Source organism: Grampus griseus (assembly GCF_964374135.1).
Source record: "Grampus griseus genome assembly, chromosome: 7".
Taxonomy (NCBI): domain Eukaryota; kingdom Metazoa; phylum Chordata; class Mammalia; order Artiodactyla; family Delphinidae; genus Grampus; species Grampus griseus.
The window spans coordinates 44,951,339-44,971,931 of NC_139001.1; the positions used below are offsets into that span (position 1 = coordinate 44,951,339).

The following is a 20,593-nucleotide window of genomic DNA, read 5'->3' on the forward strand; positions in this document are numbered from 1 at the left end:
CATGTCAAACATGAGTGTTTAAATATATTAAAATATATTAATTAAATTTCTGAATAGCTATTATGCCACCCTCCCCCAAACCGTTGTATGCAAACTGCCCCGTCTGCCCCCTCTGCTTGTCCTGCGTTTATTCCCTCTGCTGTACCAGCTTATATTTGCTTATTGTGGGCTGGAAGATATCCTCATGCTTAGGCATGAGAAGATTCTATTAAACTCTAACTCACTTACCATATTTTTCTTGATCCCTGCTTCTAATTAGTAAAAGTATATTGAGTTTTTTCATCCTTCCTTTCCTTTCTTTGGTCCTGTTAAGAATCTCTAGGGTTAAAAAGCCATAAAATAGTTAACAAGGCTTGTAGGAATGATAAGGTTAGAGGACGGAGCATTTCCAGAACTGAGGACGTGGCTGTTCCCCAACCTGCCTTCAGAATGTGGGCTAGGAGGAGGGTGGAATTCAGCAGCTACAACTCATTGCTCACTGCCCTGAGAAGTAGACTTGGCTGAGTCCCCGTGCCTTTCCCTCTACTTCTCATTGGTCTGGACTACCTTTGGGAGTAGTATGGAAAATAAAGTGTGCCAGACTTCAAGTACTAGAGTAGAGGATTGAAATGTGAAAATGTAATAAGCATATACTGAGTGTCTACTATGAGCCAGGAGCTATGTGAAGCATTAAAAAATTAGAAAGATGAGAAAAACCACAAACCCCAATCAAGGATCCATCACATTCTTTTTTTAAGTGGGGGAAAGTTAAGCAAGAACATACACAGTTAATTTAATCTAAGACAGACAAGTGAATTTAGAAATCGTTGATGAGATACCCTGAACAGCAAAACTCAACCAAATAAGGAAGCTTATACTAGAATACTGATGAACTGAATACACTCTTATAATTATTTCAAGAAGGCTCATTACTGGGGGTTTAACACATCAAGAGTAAAATTCTTACCCAGAATGTACCATGTCCCGATGGTAGAGGCTGTGACCAGGGCTGAAATCTGCAGTGTTGGAATAGCTGATGAAATTACTGTAGGTGGCTGGGTTGCTATTTTTAAAACAATAATGAACACTTTATCTCCATCAAGAAGTCTGGTTTTTGCTTTCAATTAAGTACATATTTGGCAATGGGTTCTAATTTCTACTGGCTTATTTTTCCAGGGTCCTCGTGGTCCTCAGGGAATCGATGGAGAACCAGGTGTTCCTGGTCAACCGGGTGCCCCAGGACCTCCTGGACATCCATCTCACCCAGGACCCGATGGCATGAACAGGGTGAGATGTGTGCATTGTTCAATATCATCTTTAGATAAAATATTAAGTTTTTGATTTATTGTTATGATTTTAAATTGCGTTAGTTCAGATGTTGACCCTTGACTGCAAGAGAAGCTTAAGTGAACACAATACTGCTATGAATAACAACAAAACTAGGAAATCCACAGGGAATTGTTGGAAAATTCGAAGTAGCACTTTTTAAAAGTGCTGCTTCAAATTATTTGTATTTCTCAATGTCAGTTCTGGTCATTGGAATTTTGTACTTTCTGTTGATTCTGAAGGACCAGTAATATTGTTCCTACTATGAATTGATAAGAGAAATATGTCCTTATCCTTTGTTCTCTAGGCTCAGAATGCTGACAGAATCTGTGTCATGTCCTCTACACCAAGGGAGGATGACACATCCAGGATGATGTATATGAAAGAGCCACTGAGTTGACACTAAAAATGCTACCTGGTTATTTCCTGAATATCAGTTTCCTGCCGGAAGTAAAATAAAACAAAGTGTCTTTCTATACCTGCCTCTTTGAATTCTTAGTGGCAGAGACAGGGGATTTATGAGTAGATTGCATAGCACAGCAAGGGAACTTATGGAACCCTGAAATATGATTTTTCTTTTACAACAATTTTTTACATTTGATTTTCAACACATTGTAGAAGGAATTGCCAGTTTATTTTTAAAACAATATGCACATTCTTTTCCCACTAAAATCTGGAAATTAATAGAACTCCTGGAATGAGTATGGGCAGCTTTGGTCAATTGGGTTACCAGAGATTTTTAGATATGAAAGAGAGTAGGTAAAACTGTTGCCAATTTTGGAACATTCAGGGACTCATTAAAAGGATTGTAAAATTGTAATCAGCTTATATAAGTACAGTTTAAAGTTGGCCACAAACAAAGAAGGATACCATCTAAGTAAAATATTCTGAAATGGAATCTGGAATCTTTAGGACAAATGTTTTAAAGGCACTTTTAGGTTTTGTTCAGATGCTTGGCATGCTCTAACCATGGAAGAAAATCAGATAAAATGATTCTCAGAAGAGCCATTCTTTAAGAATCCCAGAGAATGTACACTTCTCAGTTTAAAAAGTATGTTGATATATGTCTTTTACTGTGGAAATAATGTCAATACATTGCTTTTACAGCCGTTTTCAGCTCAGATGGCTGGGTTGGATGAAAAGTCTGGACTTGGGAGTCAAGTAGGACTGATGCCTGGCTCTGTGGTAAGCTCAGATTTTACTGATAATCAAAGTACTTTGGAAAAACCATTGTGCAGAGAGGTTTGAGTTGGCTAGTTAAGAAGTGATATATGTCTTCTTAAAACATATCCATCCATCAGTTCATTCATTCAATTTATTTATCAAACCCTGGTGTGTACCAGTTAAAAGCCCAATGGTTTTCCATTCCTAACTATGCGAAATATTTGTCTACATTAATAAAGGGCTGTCTGTATTTTTCACTTAGTATTTGAAGAAAATAAAGAATTTTAAAACATATAACCACCACCACCTCAACAAAAACTGTACTTTTCAAAAATTAAAAAAAAATTTTATGGTATTGTTAGAAAGTTATTTGAAAAAATTTTGAAATGAGAAGTTTTACCACTTTAAGTTTTTATTATTTCCTATTTAATACTCTCTGGTTGCCTTATGCCAACAACTCTAAAATTTATGCACTGGGCCATCCCCATTCTCTTTTGAATTTCTTCAGCAGCTAGAAAGATTCCCATTTTCTCTAAGTACGTATTTTAACCTGGGTATTTGGAGCAGTGCAATTTCATTGAATGAATTAACACTTTTCAAAGCAACTTCTCCATGCTTTTTTGCTCATAACATAATTCAAAGCCATCCCAGATTAATGACATTTCAGACAATGTAAAGTCAGAATGCATAAACACCCCTTCTACCCATCCTTAAGGCCAGCAAATAACTTAAACATTATTTGTATATATTTTAAGTCACTTAAACATTGTTTGTTTATATACATTCTAAGTCAGTAGCAGTATGGTCTCATTCAATGATTAACTTGGGATATTTTTCTGAAATATATGAGTTTTTAACCGTTTGAAGTTGAAATTACATATGTGTTTATTTTTTTTAAATGAAGCTTTTATTTTCTTACTAGCTAAATATCTGATCAATCCAAAACAAAAATTTAAGTTTTTGCCATAAGAACAAACTAGATTTTGATTTAATTGCTTTCACCTTTTAAAGTGTGACATTTTAAAAAATTACATAGACATTTGTTAATAATTTTTAAAATTGCATTTTCCTTTTTTCCTTTGGTTAAGCCTCAGTGTAATCATTTCATGATTAAATGGGGAAAGCCTGTGTGGATACTTTAAGTGTATGTTGTGAAAGAAAGAAATAACCCAGAAAACTTAGTGCCCCAGATAGTTTTAAACTTACATTTAAAATAATCTAGTCATTATTATTGATAGTTTCATAAGCCTTTAGTTCAACTTGCTCATTTTAAGTTATAAGAGTTAGCTGCTGTGAAGCTGAAGAATGAAATAGACAGTTTGATAATGACTTTATGCTTGCCACGGTTTTTCTTTGTTGGATGTTCTGCTTTAATAGAACCACCCCTTAAGCAATGCAAGTGTTCTTGTCCCAAAGACACTGGGTGTGTACAGGCACATTCTTTATTTCTTTGTATGACACTGAGGGTGTGTGTAAAATCATCCCAAATGTTGCCCAAGCTTTAATCTTTTTGAATTTAGCTGTATTCCAGGTAAATACAGAAGGACGTCATCACCTTTTCACTGTCAGAGCTTTACTTTTCCAGATTCTAAAGCTGATTCAACATTTTTGAAATGTTTCAACTAATTGTCATGAACACTATGCAACTTTTCTTCTCATTTGTTTCTAAGGGTCCTGTTGGCCCAAGGGGACCTCAAGGTTTACAAGGACAGCAGGTAAGTATTCTTATAATTAAATTACATACTGTAGCAAAAAAAGAAAAATTTACAAATAAGGTCTCTGTGACATGACTGCTTTTGGTTGGCCTTTGAATTGCATATTTTAATGCTCACTAAATGGGATGTATTCAGTTAATTTTCACTCACTTAGAAATATATGCAGTATGTTTTTCATAGATTCTTTATGATGTTAAAGTTTTATTATCTGGTTTCTTTATTTTACTGATCTCCAATACAAAGAATTTTTATGTGCCTGTGCTTCTGAAATAACACATCATTATCTCATGGCATGGTGAAAATTCTCATAATTAGTTACGTGCCAACTCTGGAGCTCTGAAATCAGATCATAGGACATCACCATGTGGTATTATTAAAAATAACAGTGAAGATGATCACTCCATCGAATCTTTAAAAAGAATATAATACTGTACTTTCTTTCTATAGCCTATCAAATACCAATAAAATAATGATGTAGAGCTATTTTAATGTTTGTAGCAATTTGACAGGCAGTAGGAAATGATTTTTCAAAAGAGAGAAAGAAAAGAATTCTTAGCTCAATCAAAGATACTGTATTTTCATTATCATGTGTGTGGACTTTTACTTCAAGCTATTTTATATTACTGCCATTGTGAATGGCAACTGTAGTTGATGAAGAAGAAGGAGAAGAGGGAGATAACTACCATTATTGAACACTCACTCTGTGCCAGCACTATTCTAGGTTCTTAACGTGCATTAGTTATCTGAAGAGCTATAGCAGCCTAATGAAGTAGGCACCATATTATTCTCATTTCACAGATTAGGAAATGAGGTATAGAGAGATTAAGTAACTCACTCAAAGTCACACAGGTGGAGAGTGGTAGAGCCAGCATTTTGAGCAATTGCATTATACTGCAGAGAGTGTAGGATTTAGTATTATGTTTTTCTTTGGTTTGTTTATATAACTTACATATTATACATAAATTATACATAGATATATAATTTATTTTCAATTTTAGGGTGGTACTGGCCCTACAGGACCTCCTGGTGAGCCTGGTGACCCTGGACCAATGGTAAATGTCAAGTAAGCATGTAGACCCAGTTAAATATGGGTCCACCATTATAATGATGTCATGAGTTATTTATATTACCAGCTCTTTCCTAATGTGGCAAGAAATTCCAGTCCAATTCAGGAGCGCTCTGTTATGGACTGTGCTTAAGCTATACATTTCTTTTGGCAGAGTATTTAAATTCAGAGGCTTTGAATGTGGTCAGCAGAAAGTGCTAAGATACTTGCATTTGTGAACTTTTTTCCTGTTGAGCACATAATCTGACAGATACAACATAAAATTCAGAATATTAATAAAGTTATTTTCTATGATATTTTTCGTTTGTTGCAGCCATATTTTGGATTATATCATTGATGGGTATGGGTAAATATAGGTAAATGTTCTTTTTTTTCCTTTTGTGTTGTTTCATTTTTTTATTAGGGTCCACTTGGTACACGTGGACCAGAGGGCCCTCCTGGAAAACCTGGTGAAGATGTAAGCTACCTTTCTTCATTTTGCTTTGAAAGTTTGAAAGAGGCTAAGAAGGAGCTACAGTGTTAGCATGAATGTTATTCATTGGTTCCCATTTCATTTCCTCCATTTCTAACTGTCATTAAAGTCACTAAAAACTGGAGAAGTCAGAATGGAATTTTACAAAATTTAAAAGTGCTCTTAATTTTGATGGTATTATATTATTATAATAATAATATAATAGGTACTGTATCCTTGCCTGCATTCTTAATGTTTTCCATTATGGTTTCTCCATGAGATACTAAAATTGTCACAATAGCAACAACCTTTGGTAGTAGAGCTTTTGAAGTGATCTTAAGGAAAAATACATTGCTTTGATCCCAAAACATCATTGTGAGGCCCTCATTAAATGGATTTTTAAAAATGTGTTAGTAAAATAGTGTCAATATTGTTCTCCAGTGCTCAAAATGCTTCATTTTGAGCACTGAAGAAATGCTACATTTCTTTAATTGAATTTTTAATTAAAGTTATGACTAAACTTCAGATTTTAACATTAAGAACATGTGATCAAAGAACAAAGAACACCCTGTTCTTTGATCAAAGAGCAAAGAACAGGGTATAACAACAGATTTGCTTTTCTGGATTCTTTTGTTAGTTGTACCAAAGTTGAGGATAAAATTATGGGTAAACCATCAACGTCCGTGTGACATTAAACCAAGAAAATATTTTCTCTTTGTGTATCATGAGATTTATTTAAGTGGATTACAATGAATTTGGCCATAAAGAAAATATCTCTGGTAGTTCTTAAACTTTTTTTCATCACAAGAAAGAAATGGCACATATCATTGTAAGAAGCACTATTTATTTAATTCAGTGCTACATGTTGATGTAGAATTTCATAGCATGTGTGTGTGTGTATGTGTGTGTGTAAATTTTGATGTTCATAAAATGGTGAGCTAGGTGAGACCAGTATAATTTATATTTATTTCTTCTTCTGATAAATGAGTGAAATCACAAACTGACTTGCTCTAATGGATTGCCATCAGGAATAGAGCTGTGTTCTTACATTGCTTAGAGCGTTGGGCATGAGCTTTCTAAGTAAGACTTTTTATCTGCAATTGATTTGTCATTTCGTCTCAGGAGAGAACATTTTAATTCCTCTTTGCTTCCCTCTACTTCGCTTTTTTTCCATAAAGGGTGAGCCTGGTAGAAATGGAAAAGCTGGTGAAGTAGGATTTGCAGGATCTCCGGTAAGTTTATACTGATCAATACAACAATGTAAAGACAAACTTCAAAAAATAAAGAACATTTAAAATTACCTCGCAGTTCATTGCCTGCACATGTATTAGGCACTGTCACCAAGATATGTTCTCTTCTGTCATTCTGAAACAGGACGATTTGCCAGGGTGATAGCTAATTCCAATTGCCTGCTTTGCATTGGCACCATATGAATGACCCTCCTAGAGCTAGAAAATTATATCACAACCTAACATGGATTCTTTCCAAAATGAGTATCAAATTTTCATTTAAGTCACCAGCTTGACTTACTTAAATTTCACAACATATCAATCCCATTTTTCTTTTAAAGATATTTTTAGTATTTTTAATTTTGTATTATTCATATGTTGAAAACAACTGCTTTAAAGAGTTTATTGATTTATTTTTTATATCCTAGAACAATAAATTGTGGACAAGATTCCTCTTCGGCTGCTTCCCCAAACCCTATTGTTGACTGAAATTCTTGATTGGTGTTCTGGCCCCTAAAATCTTATGACAAGGTGTACTGATCACCAGCTCTCCTAATACAGCTGTTTTCTTCCCGCTTGGCTTACTACAGGGAGAAGTCCCTGGCAACTGGCTCCACCAGAATTCAAGACCTGGGCCACTTGGCCACACTCTGACCCCACCTTTCTTTCTTCACTCATATTACTTTGATAGGTCCTCCCCTAGGACGCACTACACAGGCAATGGAGAAAATTAGAAAATGATAAGCAAGCAAAAATGTTCTAACATTCCTGCTCTTAAACTTTTTCCTTGTCCAAAATCCCCTAAACTGATTTGGCCTCCTTCTTATTATACTTCCGATAATATCCTAATGTTTCTACCACCCAATACATCCAACAATACTGAATTATTCTCCCTTTACTCTCTGAAGATTGATGAGGTTTAATGCTAGGATTTTTTTAAGCAAATAAATGCTGATCTTTTAAGGGAATTTACAAGGCTGTAAGGATTATTTCGTTACAAACAGAAAACCAGTTCCCCAGCTCCCCACTCTCCCTTTCCTTTCCTCCCCCTGAAAATTCTATGCAGACAAGTCCATGCAGACAAAGACATATGGTTTAGCCATTAGCACAGATGTCCACATGAACCAATCCAGGCTTGAACCTCCTGCCCTGCTACACTCTTGCACCTACTCACAGCGTGGGCCCTCCATGGGGAGGAAACGTGCCCTGCCAGCATGTCACAGATGCATTCTGTGAGTGCAATGCAACAATGTGTGATTGGGGTGTGATGACAGTCTTGGGTCAGCAGAATGAGAAAAATTTTATGAGCACTAGTACATCTGGTTTATTTTCTTGTTATATTAGAGATATGTAATCATATGAGAATTCCCTTGCAGACCACAAAAACTCAAAAGTTAACTAATTATTTGAAATAACATAGCTCAGTAATTCCCCTATAGACTTAGATGGGTGTATACTGAGTTTCTGCTCAGGATGGAGGGGAGTCGAATCTCAGTAAAGGGGAGCATTCCAGTGGAAAAACTTAAAGGGAGTTTTTGAAGTGAACAAATTCCTAAGTCAGCCTGTGTAAACAGAAGAATTAGTGGAACTTTATTTGTTCAGAGAGCATGGTTTGATGTGCCCTTACTATGATAACCCCCTAGAAAACACTACAGAAACATTTTCCCTGGAAGAGGTCGCAGAGGAATTATTGCTTTGCTTTTATCATACAAATTTCATTTATTGAGTTATTTATTCATTCAATTAACTTTAAGTAAAGTCTATGATAATACAGAACAGAAGGATTTAACTTGTTAGATTGTGCTAGTACAAGAGAAGTTCCTTAAGAAAGATTTAGGAAAAGCACTATGAATGTCAAGAAGATGGAAAAGATGATGAATGTTAAACCATTTCTTCATTCAGTTGTTTATTCAATGCTTATTCTTGAATGCCCACTACTAAGGCATAAGGCTAAGTGCCAGGGATATGCAGATTAATAATAATAATTGATAATATTTGATAGCATCAGTCTGTGCTAACAAGGTGCTCAGTCTACTGGTGGCAGTATTAGTAGCATTCAGTTCTAAACCTAATCAATGTAGTCAACCAGAATAAGGGAATAATTAAGTCACTGGTTCCTTATCTATTTTAAGAGGGTATGAGGAAAAAGTTTCAAGCATTATTTCAAAATAGTCATGCCATTTGGATTTTATTTAGTGTTTGATTTTTATTGTTCTTTTTATTTGATATGCTTAGGTGAAGGATGCATAGAATTAGAATAGAATAGAATTAACAGAAATGAAGACGCTGAGTCAAGGAGCCAACCCATTCTCTTCGTATTTCTTGACTTTCTTTTCTGTTGGATATTTCATTTTCTCAGTTTTTTAAACAATCACAAATCCACAAGCTTCTCCTGAACATTTTATTTTAAGAAATTTCTGATCACATTTTAATATAATCTTTCTAATCATATTCTGCTGCTAATACTTAGAAGTTCAGAAAAAATAAATCATATTGGTTTGCTACACATACATTTGTTCTTCTACCACAAATAAAACACGATATAAAGGCGGGAAAGCATAATTTTCCTTAAGTTCTTCGGATTTTTTTTCCTATACCTTGAGCTACTTGATTCAGACACTGAGCAGCTTGACTCAGGTTTATTTTCTTGTTGTTTATTCTTTATTAATTATAATACAGTGATATAATTTGAAATTTTAAAAATGTCATCAAATCAATACCTGACATTAATCTGTGTCTCTGTGTAAGACATGTTTCCATTTGCCTTGCTAATTTTTGATCACCTAGATGTATTTTGACAGGTAAAAATATACTTCTCCTTTTTCTTCTTAGGTTTGTTAGTGAAAAACTATGTACCAGATGTTTCTTGGAAGAAAAAGTGTATTATGCAATTAATGACTCTGAAATGCCTTATCTGGGTTTTTTTTTACCCTCAACAGGGAGCTCGAGGATTTCCTGGGGCTCCTGGTCTTCCAGGCCTGAAGGGTCACCGAGTAAGTTCAATCCTTTGTAATCCTTTTAGATACTGGGGCTTATAGAGTAGGGTCTGGGGAGCTTTACCTTCAAAATCGTTACAATTCCATTTGTCAATTGCCCTTAACTGGCTGTGGTTGTAGTAGTCATCTGCAGTTATCAAAATCACAATGCTTTTTTTTACATTTCCTTTGAATTTCATTTGATTCTATAAACAAATGTATTTTGAGTTCTTACTATGTAATACTGTGAATACTATGAATACTGTGCTATAAAAGAAAAAACAGTGATAAATGAGAAATGCCCAAAGCTGACTCTCAGCTTCAGGCTAATGATATTCAGTTAAGAAAATATGCAATTACTATATAGTGGAATAAATGACACAATACTATAAAGTGTACTAGATCACAGGGGGTGCCTAGCCAGCTCAGCCCAACTCAGACATGGAAGTCTATAGAATGCTTCTCTCTTTATAACTCAGGATAATTAATATATAACTATTATGTTACATACATATATAGAAATTACATATCTATCTATCTATCTGAAAGCATGGTTGATATTCACTCAGTGTACATTGACTGGCCTCTGTTTTGAGTGGTTGAGCTTATGATTAGAATGCTTGCTTCTATACTAGTTATTAAATATTTTGAACATCACTCCTGGATATAAACCATATTTTATAACTATATAAATTCTATAATTATTTGTTTTCTCTAAGGCCACCATAGGTTTTTTATTTGTTGCTATAAAATAAATTTCTATGAAGTCACAAAAATTTGAAAGGTGAGAACATTGCACATTGAAAACATCATTTAAAGAGGGAAACCCTACTTTAATTTTCTTTGAATAGACTTTCAAAAAAGGTTGAGAATTTGGAAACATTTTGAGTAACAACTGTAAATCTGAGGGCCATTTTCATAAGGTACTTTCTGTGAGCTTATTTTTGGTTCTTCTTTTACATTTCTGAGGCTCAAAAAAGCAGTAAATTACAAATTTATATTTTTCTTCTCAGGGACACAAAGGTCTTGAAGGCCCTAAAGGTGAAGTTGGAGCAATCGGTTCCAAGGTATTTGTATAGTATCTGAATGCAACCTCGCTATAGCATTTCTGTTCTGCTTCAAGTCTAAAATTTTTTTCAGGACCACCTTAAATAGTTCTGGAGGAAAGAGGAGTATAAAAAATGAATAGTTAAGTAGATAAATTTAACAGATAAGTATAATCTTTCATGGATGAGTGGCAATAGATTTAGCAGGGTACACAACATGACTTAATTTTGCCACCAAGAACAGCCACCATGGCACTGGGTTTCTACCAATGTAGGATGGCTGTTATCTTTATATAAAGATGCACTATGAATTCACCCTCTAAAACACATTTACTCTTTCTGTTTTCTTTAAAAATATCAGAGTTTTAGATGGTTCATTAGTCCCATTATTTAGTACCCTTTTAATTCTAGGGCCTTTTGGCCATCATTTCTTTCCCAAATTTATTTATGCTTCTAGAGGGAAAGAGAACATTCAGGAAGTACAGATGACTGTTTAGTAGAAAGTACGATGAAATACATATGTGGAAAAGCATTTGGCTTTAAATTTGTCATTTCTAAGCTTCCTATAAGAGATCTTAAAGGAATATTACAGTCAATTTTAGCTTTCTAAATTTTACTTGACCTAAAGTATTATCAGACATAGACAAATAGTTTTTTAATTCTAATTAATGTGGCTAGGTGTGATAGTTCTATCAATCTTGCTTAAATCCCCAATTTTATTTTAGACTTATTTCTGTAGAATCTAAATTTCCATTGTATTTTGAGAAAAGGTGTTACAGCAGAATTCTGAGGTCCTTCATTGAAAGTATACCTTTCAAATGCTCACTTTGAAAAATAAACCTTTAAAATAACACACACATGGAACAAACAGAATGATATGAATATCAACTGAAGGTTTCTTATATTGTAATATGATCTCATTTTTGCTTTAGGGTGAAGCTGGCCCTACTGGTCCAATGGGTGCCATGGGTCCAATGGTACGTAAAAATTCAATTCTTTGCTTTTTTAGATTATACTAAGAGAATGTTTAAATGAAAAAAAAAAAAAAAGACCTAGAGAACATATGTTAGCTGGTGAAATAATCCTTTATTATCAGCTGAAAGGCAAGCACACTATGAGAACTGCCCCTTCAGGGCTTCCCTGGTGGCGCAGTGGTTGAGCGTCCGCCTGCCAATGCAGGGGACACGGGTTCGTGCCCCGGTCCGGGAAGATCCCACATGCTGCGGAGCGGCTGGGCCCGTGAGCCGTGGCCGCTGAGCCTGCGCGTCCTGAGCCTGTTGCTCCGCAACGGAAGAGACCACAACAGTGAGAGGCCTACTTACCGCAAAAAAAAAAAAAAAAAAAAAAAATTGCCCCTTCAAATAGAAAAGGCTTCCTGCATTACATTGTTTTTCTTATTTGTTGAATGCCCTTATTCTTTTTCAGTACCCAGTGATCAAATCAGGATTATTGTAGATTTAGGCCATTAAAGCTAGGTTAAGTGAAATCTATTTAGGCCAATTATAATGAGTCTTGATTGATTTGAGTAGTGAAATCAATCTACCCTAGAAATTCAAGTAAGATGTTTCAAGAGATGTTTCTTTATCATCTGCAGGGCCCAAGAGGAATGCCAGGAGAAAGAGGGAGACTTGGGCCACAGGGTGCTCCTGTAAGTATGTGTATTTCAACTCTCTCAAATGCTTTACTGAATATGTGTTTTAAATGAGAATGACATACTGGTTGCCTACTTTGTAATTTTTATACTTTTTATTTTGAAACAAATTTAGGTTTACAGAAAAGTTGCAAAAATAGAAGAGAGTTTCCATGTACCCTTGTACACTATACCTTCCTTCTGTTAATGTTAACATCTTACATAACCAAAGTACATTTGTTGCCTACTTATTTTAATACAGAATTTAAGAAATAATAAAAACATTTAGCAGTATGGAGAATCATAGACTTTGGAATAGTAATCACATTATAATAACAGGTAATATTTATCAAGCACTTATTATCTGCCAAGCATTCTTCTGAATATCTTTATCTCTTGTTCATCACAATCCTAAAAGGTAAGTACTATGAATAAACCCTTTTAAAGATTAGAGTCTCCTGATCATCTTCGCTAGTTGTACAGATTGAGAAATTCTCTTGCTGTCTGTCCAACTACATTGAACCTGGAGGGGGGCGTTATTTTGTTCATTCTCATCACATCTCTCTGAAAGTCGGGCTATACTTGCTAATATTTCAAACTTACAGTTCATTATATTTCACCCACTTTTCTTTTGACAATTAAGGACTGCCACCTGGCCTCTGTTATTTTGATATCCTATCATCCACGTTACAATTAAAGTTCCCAGGTTTATAGCATCCCCTACTATTATCCCATAGAAGACAACCACCTTAGTGCTTCTCAGTGATACCAAAGTCAGGGCCTTGATTCAGGAGAAGTGAGACCCTCTCACTAGGCCATTCTTTATCACTTACAGGCAGAGTATCCTCTGGAAGTGTAGAGAATATTGTAGAATATAGTCAGCTATTGCCTTATCCAGACATACATATTATGTCCAATCTACTGTGTTCACTTCTCTGTGCTTTATTCTACCATCTGCCTGGGAAGTTCCAGCATTTCTGCTTCACTTAGTGTGTGCCATTGCTCTTTCCAAGTTTCTAAGAACTATTGTCCCTGTTAACAACATTTCCCAGGGTGTTTATCAGGGTGTTAAATATGTATTATGGGAGAGTGCTTCCAAATCATTAAAATTCTCCAGCTTTATATCCTGTCCCTCTTGATCCAGTACCTTCAGGACCTAGTCCCATACATTCTTTCTTGGATTCTGCCTCTACAAGATGTATAAGACTTATAGATTTTTTAGTGTATAGTCTCTTCACTCTTTTATCAGAAACAGCATTTCCTCAATACAGTTATTTTGTGACTTGATGCTAATTGTTGGTCTGGTGGCCGGGGGAGGAGCAGGTGGTGGTGGTGGTGGCATATGTTGTCTGATAAAGTAGAGGCCTTTGTTTCATCTTTAAGCAAAAGAGAAGTATAAGCTGTTAATAGTGGGAAGGAGCACTTCTGTAGGCCCAGAGGCTTCAGGGTATTTGAGATTTCAAAGTTCTTAAGATATCCCAATGAGAAATTTCAAGGTCCCTTTTGCTCCAATCAAGGGCCCTGACCATGGCATAGTAGACTTTCCACATTTTAGAGTTCGACCTTCTCAAGAGCACTTAAACCTTTATCATAAAGTCCTGGGCCTAATCTTCAACTTTTTCTTCCTTCTGGTTGTAGAAGATGACAATATTTTTAAATGCTGCTAAGGAGATTTATATTGATGATTAATTACCATCAGCCTTTCAACATCTTTCTCCAATGGATTCGCTTGACAAGACCCATGCAGTTCCATTAACTTTGTAAATGTTACATCCCCTAAACCTTCTCAAATGCCTGAGCTATTGCACTCATAGCCCATTCCCTTACACTTGTACCCTATCTGAGTTCACTACTGGAGACAATATTTACTACTGCATCACTACAGCATGCCAAGAGAAAACCATACTCCATCTATTGCCAGCTGGCCAAGGAGGAATCCAGCTTAAAAACTCCATTTTAGCATCGGCTTTCTTGACTACCTCTGGCACAAATGATATACGGGTCAATTTTCCAAGGAAATGGCATTAAAGCAGAGTTGTGTGCAGGAAATTTGTTTTCGGAATGCTCTCAGAAACTACACCCTATGGGACTTCCCTGGTGGTGCAGTGGTTAAGAATCTACCTGCCAAGAGGGCAAACAGCAAAAGCAAGAACTATAATCCTGCAGCCTGTGGAACAAAAACCACATTCACAGAAAGATAGACAAGATGAAAAGGCAGAGGGCTATTACCAGATAAAGGAACAAGATAACACTCCAGAAAAACAACTAAATGAAGTGGAGGTAGGCAAACTTCCAGAAAAAGAATTCAGAATAATGATAGTGAAGATGATTCAGGACCTTGGAAGAAGAATGGAGGCAAAGATCAAGAAGATGCAAGAAATGTTTAACAAAGACGTAGAACTAGAGGAATTAAAGAACAAACAAACAGAGATGAACAATAAAATAACTGAAATGAAAACTACACTAGAAGGAATCAATAGCAGAATAACTGAGGCAGAAGAACGGATAAGTGACCTGGAAGACAGAAGGGTGGAATTCACTGCCGCTGAACAGAATAAAGAAAAAAGAATGAGAAGAAATGAAGACAGCCTAAGAGACCTCTGGGACAACATTAAATGCAACAACATTTGCATTTTAGGGGTCCCAGAAGGAGAAGAGAGAGACAAAGGACCCAAGAAAATATTTGAAGAGATTATAGTTGTAAACTTCCCTAACATGGGAAAGGAAATAACCACCCAAGTCCAGGAAGCGCAGAGAGTCCCACAGAGGACAAACCCAAGGAGAAACACGCCAAGACACATAATAATCAAATTGGCAAAAATCAAAGACAAAGAAAAATTATTGAAAGCAGCAAGGGAAAAAATGACAAATAACATACAAGGGAACTCCCATAAGGTTAACAGCTGATTTCTCAGCAGAAACTCTACAAGCCAGAAGGGAGTGGCACGATATACTTAAAGTGATGAAAGGGAAGAACTTACAACCAAGATTACTCTACCCAGCAAGGATCTCATTCAGATTCTACGGAGAAATCAAAGGCTTTACAGACAAGCAAAAGCTAAGAGAATTCAGCACCACCAAACCAGCTCTACAACAAATGCTAAAGGAGCTTCTCTAAATGGGAAACACAAGAGAAGAAAAGGACCTACAAAAACAAACGCAAAACAATTAAGAAAATGGTCGTAGGAACATACATGTTGATAATTACCTTAAACGTGAATGGATTAAATGCTCCGACCAAAAGACACAGGCTTGCTGAATGGATACAAAAAAACAACACCCATCTACAAGAGACCCACTTCAGACCTAGGGACACATACAGACTGAAAGTGAGGGGATAGAAAAAGATATTCCATGCAAATGGAAAGATATTCCATGCAAATGGAAATCAAAAGAAAGCTGGAGTAGCAATACTCATATCAGATAAAATAGACTTTAAAATAAAGAATGTTACAAGAGACAAGGAAGGACACTACATAATGATCAAGGGATCAATCCAAGAAGAAGATATAACAATTATAAATATATATGCACCCAACATAGGAGCACCTCAATACATAAGGCAGCTGCTAACAACTATAAAACAGGAACTTGACAGTAACACAATACTAATAGGGGATTTTAACACCTCACTTACACCATTACTAATAGGGGATTTTAACACCTCATTTCATCCAAAATGAAAATTAATAAAGAAACAGAACCTTTAAATGACACAATAGACTAGATAGATTTAATTGATATTTATAGGACATTCCGTCCAAAAACAGCAGATTACACTTTCTTCTCAAGTGCACATGGAACATTCTCCAGGAAGATCGCATCTTAGGTCACAAATCAAGCCTCAGTAAATTTTAGAAAATTGAAATCATATCAAGCATCTTTTCTGACCACAGCACTATGAGATTACAAATGAATTACAGGGATAAAAACGTGAAAAACACAAACACATGGAGGCTAAACAATACGTTACTAAATAACCAAGAGATCACTGAAGAAATCAAAGAGGAAATCAAAAAATACCTAGAGACAAATAACAATGAAAATACAACAATCCAAAACCTATGGGATGAAGCAAAAGCAGTTCTAAGAGGGAAGTTTATAGCTATACAAGCCTACCTCAAGAAACAAGAAAAATCTCAAATAAACAATTTAACCTTACGCCTAAAGGAACTAGAGAAAGAAGAACAAACAAAACCCAAAGTTAGCAGAAAGAAAGAAATCATAAAGATCAGAGCAGAAATAAATGAAATAGAAACAAAGAAAACAATAGCAAAGATCAATAAAACTAAAAGCTCTTTCTTTGAGAACATAAACAAAATTGATAAACCATTAGCGAGACTCATCAAGAAAAAGAGGGAGAGGACTCAAATCAATAAAATTGAAAATGAAAAAGGAGAAGTTACAACAGACACTACAGAAGTGCAAAGCATCATGAGACTACTGCAAGCAACTCTATGCCAATAAAATGGACAACCTGGAAGAAATGAACAAATTCTTAGAAAGGTATAACCTTCCAAGACTGAACCAGGAAGAAATAGAAAATGTGAACAGACTAATCACAAGTAGTGAAATTGAAACTGTGATTAAAAATCTTCCAACAAACAAAAGTCCAGGACCAGATGGCTTCACAGGTGAATTCTATAAAACATTTAGAGAAGAGCTAACACCATCCTTCTCAAACTCTTCCAAAAAATTGCAGAGGAAGGAACACTCCCAAACCCATTCTATGAGGCCACCATCACCCTGATACCAAAACCAGACAAAGATACTACAAATAAAGAACATTACAGACCAAGATCACTGAAGAATATAGACACAAAAGTCCTCAACAAAATACTAGCAAACAGAATCCAACAACACATTAAAAGGATCATACACCGTGATCAAGTGGGATTTAGCCCAGGGATATAAGGATTCTTCAATATATGCAAATCAATGAAAGTGATACACCATATTAACAAATTGAAGAAGAAAAACCATATGATCATCTCAATAGATACAGAAAAAGCTTTCGACAAAATTCACAACCCATTTATGATAAAAACTCTCCAGAAAGTGGGCATAGAGGGAACCTACCTCAACATAATAAAGGCCATATATGACAAACCCACAGCAAACATCATTCTCAATGGTGAAAAACTGAAAGCATTTCCTCTAAGATCAGGAAAAAGACAAGGATGTCCACTCTCACCACTATTATTCAACATAGTTTTGGAAGTCCTAGCCACGGCAATCAGAGAAGAAAAAGAAATAAACAGAATACAGATTGGAAAAGAAGAAGTAAAACTGTCACTGTTTACAGATGACATGATACTATACATAGAGAATCCTAAAGATGCCACCAGAAAACTACTAGAGCTAATCAATGAATTTGATAGAGTTACAGGATACAACATTAATGCACAGAAATCTCTTGCATTCCTATATACTAATGGTGAAAAATCTGAAAAAGAAATTAAGGAAACACTCCCATTTACCATTGCAACAAAAAGAATAAAATACCTAGGAATAAACCTACCTAGGGAGACAAAAGACCTGTATGCAGAAAACTATAAGACACTGATGAAAAAAATTAAAGATGTTACCAACAGATGGAGAGATATTCCATGTTCTTGGATTGGAAGAATCAATATTGTGAAAATGACTATACTATCCAAAGCAAGCTACAGATTCAATGCAATCCCTATCAAATGACCAATGGCAGTTTTTACAGAGGTAGAACAAAAAATCTTAAAATTTGTATCGAGACACAAAGGACCCCGAATAGCCAAAGCAGCCTTGAGGGAAAAAAGCAGAGCTGGAGGAATCAGACTACCTGACTTCAGCCTATACTACAAAGCTATGGCAATCAAGACAATATGGCACTGGCACAAAAGCAGAAATAAAGATTAATGGAACAAGATAGAAAGCCCAGAGATAAACCCACGCACCTATGGTCAGCTTATCTATGACAAAGGAGGCAAGGATATACAATGGAGAAAAGACAGTCTCTTCAATAAGTGGTGCTGGGAAAACTGGACAGCTACGTGCAAAAGAATGAAATTAGAACACTTCCTAACACCATACACAAAAATAAACTCAAAATGGATTAGAGACCTAAATGTAAGACCAGACACTATAAAACTCTTAGAGGAAAACATAGGAAGAACACTCTTTGACATAAATCACACAAGATCTTTTTTGATCCACCTCCTAGAGTAATGGAAATAAAAACAAAAATAAACAAATGGGACCTAATGAAACTTCAAAGCATTTGCACAGCAAAGGAAACCATAAACAAGACGAAAAGACAACCCTCAGAATGGGAGAAAATATTTGCAAACCAATCAATGGACAAAGGATTAATCTCCAAAATATATAAACAGCTCATGCAACTCAATATTAAAAAAACAAACAACCCAATCCAAACATGCGCAGAAGACCTAAATAGACATTTCTACAAAGAAGACATACAGATGGCCAAGAAGCACATGAAAATCTGCTCAACATCACTAATTATTAGAGAAATGCAAATCAAAACTACAATGAGGGGGCTTCCCTGGTGGCGCAGTGGTTGAGAGTCCACCTGCCGATGCAGGGGACACGGCTTCATGCCCCGGTCCAGGAATATCCCACATGCCGCGGAGTGGCTGGGCCCATGAGCCATGGCTGCTGAGCCTGCACGTCCGGAGCCTATGCTCCACAATGGGAGAGGCCACAACAGTGAGAGGCCCGCGTACCGCAAAAAAAAAAAAAAAAAAAAAAAACTACAATGAGGTATCACCTCACACCAGTTAGAATGGGCATCATCAGAAAATTTGCAAACAACAAATGCTGGAGAGGGTGTAGAGAAAGGGGAACCCTCTTGCACTGTTGGTGAGAATGTAAATTGAAACAGCCACTATGGAGAACAGTATGGAGGTTCCTTAAAAAACCAAAAATAGAATTACCATATGATCCAGAAATCCCACTGCTGGGCTTATACCCAGAGAAAACCATAATTCAAAAAGACACGTGCACCCCAATGTTCATTGCAGCACTATTTACAATAGCCAGGTCATGGAAGCAACCTAAATGCCCATCGACAGATGAATGGATAAAGAAGTTATGGTACATATATACAATGGAATATTACTCAGCCATAAAAAGGAACGAAATTGGGTCATTTGTTGAGACATGGTTGGATCTAGAGACTGTCATACAGAGTGAAGTAAGTCAGAAAGAGAAAAACAAATATCGTATATTAATGCATATATGTGGAACCTAGACAAATGGTACAGATGAACCGGTTTGCAGGGCAGAAATTGAGACACAGATATAGAGAATAAATGTATGGACACCAAGGGGGGAAAGCTGGGGTGGGGGTGGGATGAATTTGGCAATTGGAATTGACATGTATACACTGATGTGTATAAAATTGATGACTAATAAGAACCTGCTGTATAAAAAAATAAATAAAATAAAATTCAAAAAAGAATCCACCTGCCAATGCAGGGGAAATGGGTTCGAGCCCTCGTCTGGGAAGATCCCACATGACGTGGAGCATCTAAGCCTGTGTACCACAGCTACTGAGCCTGCTCTCTAGAGCCCATGAGCCACAACTACTGAGCCCATGTGCCACAACTACTGAAGCCCGTACACCTAGAGACCGTGCTCCAGAACAAGAGAAGCCACCACCATGAGAAGCCCGTGCACCGCAGCAAAGAATAGACCCACTCTCAGCAACGAAGGCCCAACGCAGCCAAAAATAAATAAATTTATTAAAAAAATAAAGAAACTACACCTATGAAGAAATTAATAAAATAAGCAGGATTTGCCATAGGGAGAAATTAAACTGTGTTACATTTGCAACAGAGACCTCAATCTTCATGAGCCTTTCATTCCATGGGAACAGTGGAGCTGGGATGGCTCTTCAGACTGTTTTGAATGGGGGCTAATCCTTTGTACCACTGCATTGACCATGGAAAGGCATAACCTTGGGATAGGTAACTCCTTTCAGCAATTTGTGGGGAGGGTCTCAACTGTGAGCC

At 36.2% G+C, this 20,593-nt stretch overlaps 1 protein-coding gene across 1 annotated transcript in view; it reads left to right on the plus strand.

Moving 5' to 3' along the window:
• COL5A2 (collagen type V alpha 2 chain) overlaps window positions 1–20,593 on the plus strand; it is a gene marked incomplete at its 5' end in the record, with an annotated part of 76,358 nt that overhangs the window by 15,446 nt on the left and 40,319 nt on the right. The window contains 10 exons of the mRNA XM_082658912.1: window positions 1,156–1,266; window positions 2,413–2,490; window positions 4,140–4,184; window positions 5,183–5,236; window positions 5,654–5,707; window positions 6,880–6,933; window positions 9,870–9,923; window positions 10,919–10,972; window positions 11,884–11,928; window positions 12,546–12,599. Of these exons, the coding sequence (XP_082515038.1) occupies window positions 1,156–1,266; window positions 2,413–2,490; window positions 4,140–4,184; window positions 5,183–5,236; window positions 5,654–5,707; window positions 6,880–6,933; window positions 9,870–9,923; window positions 10,919–10,972; window positions 11,884–11,928; window positions 12,546–12,599 (603 nt within the window). The remainder of the gene's footprint in view (window positions 1–1,155; window positions 1,267–2,412; window positions 2,491–4,139; window positions 4,185–5,182; window positions 5,237–5,653; window positions 5,708–6,879; window positions 6,934–9,869; window positions 9,924–10,918; window positions 10,973–11,883; window positions 11,929–12,545; window positions 12,600–20,593) is intronic.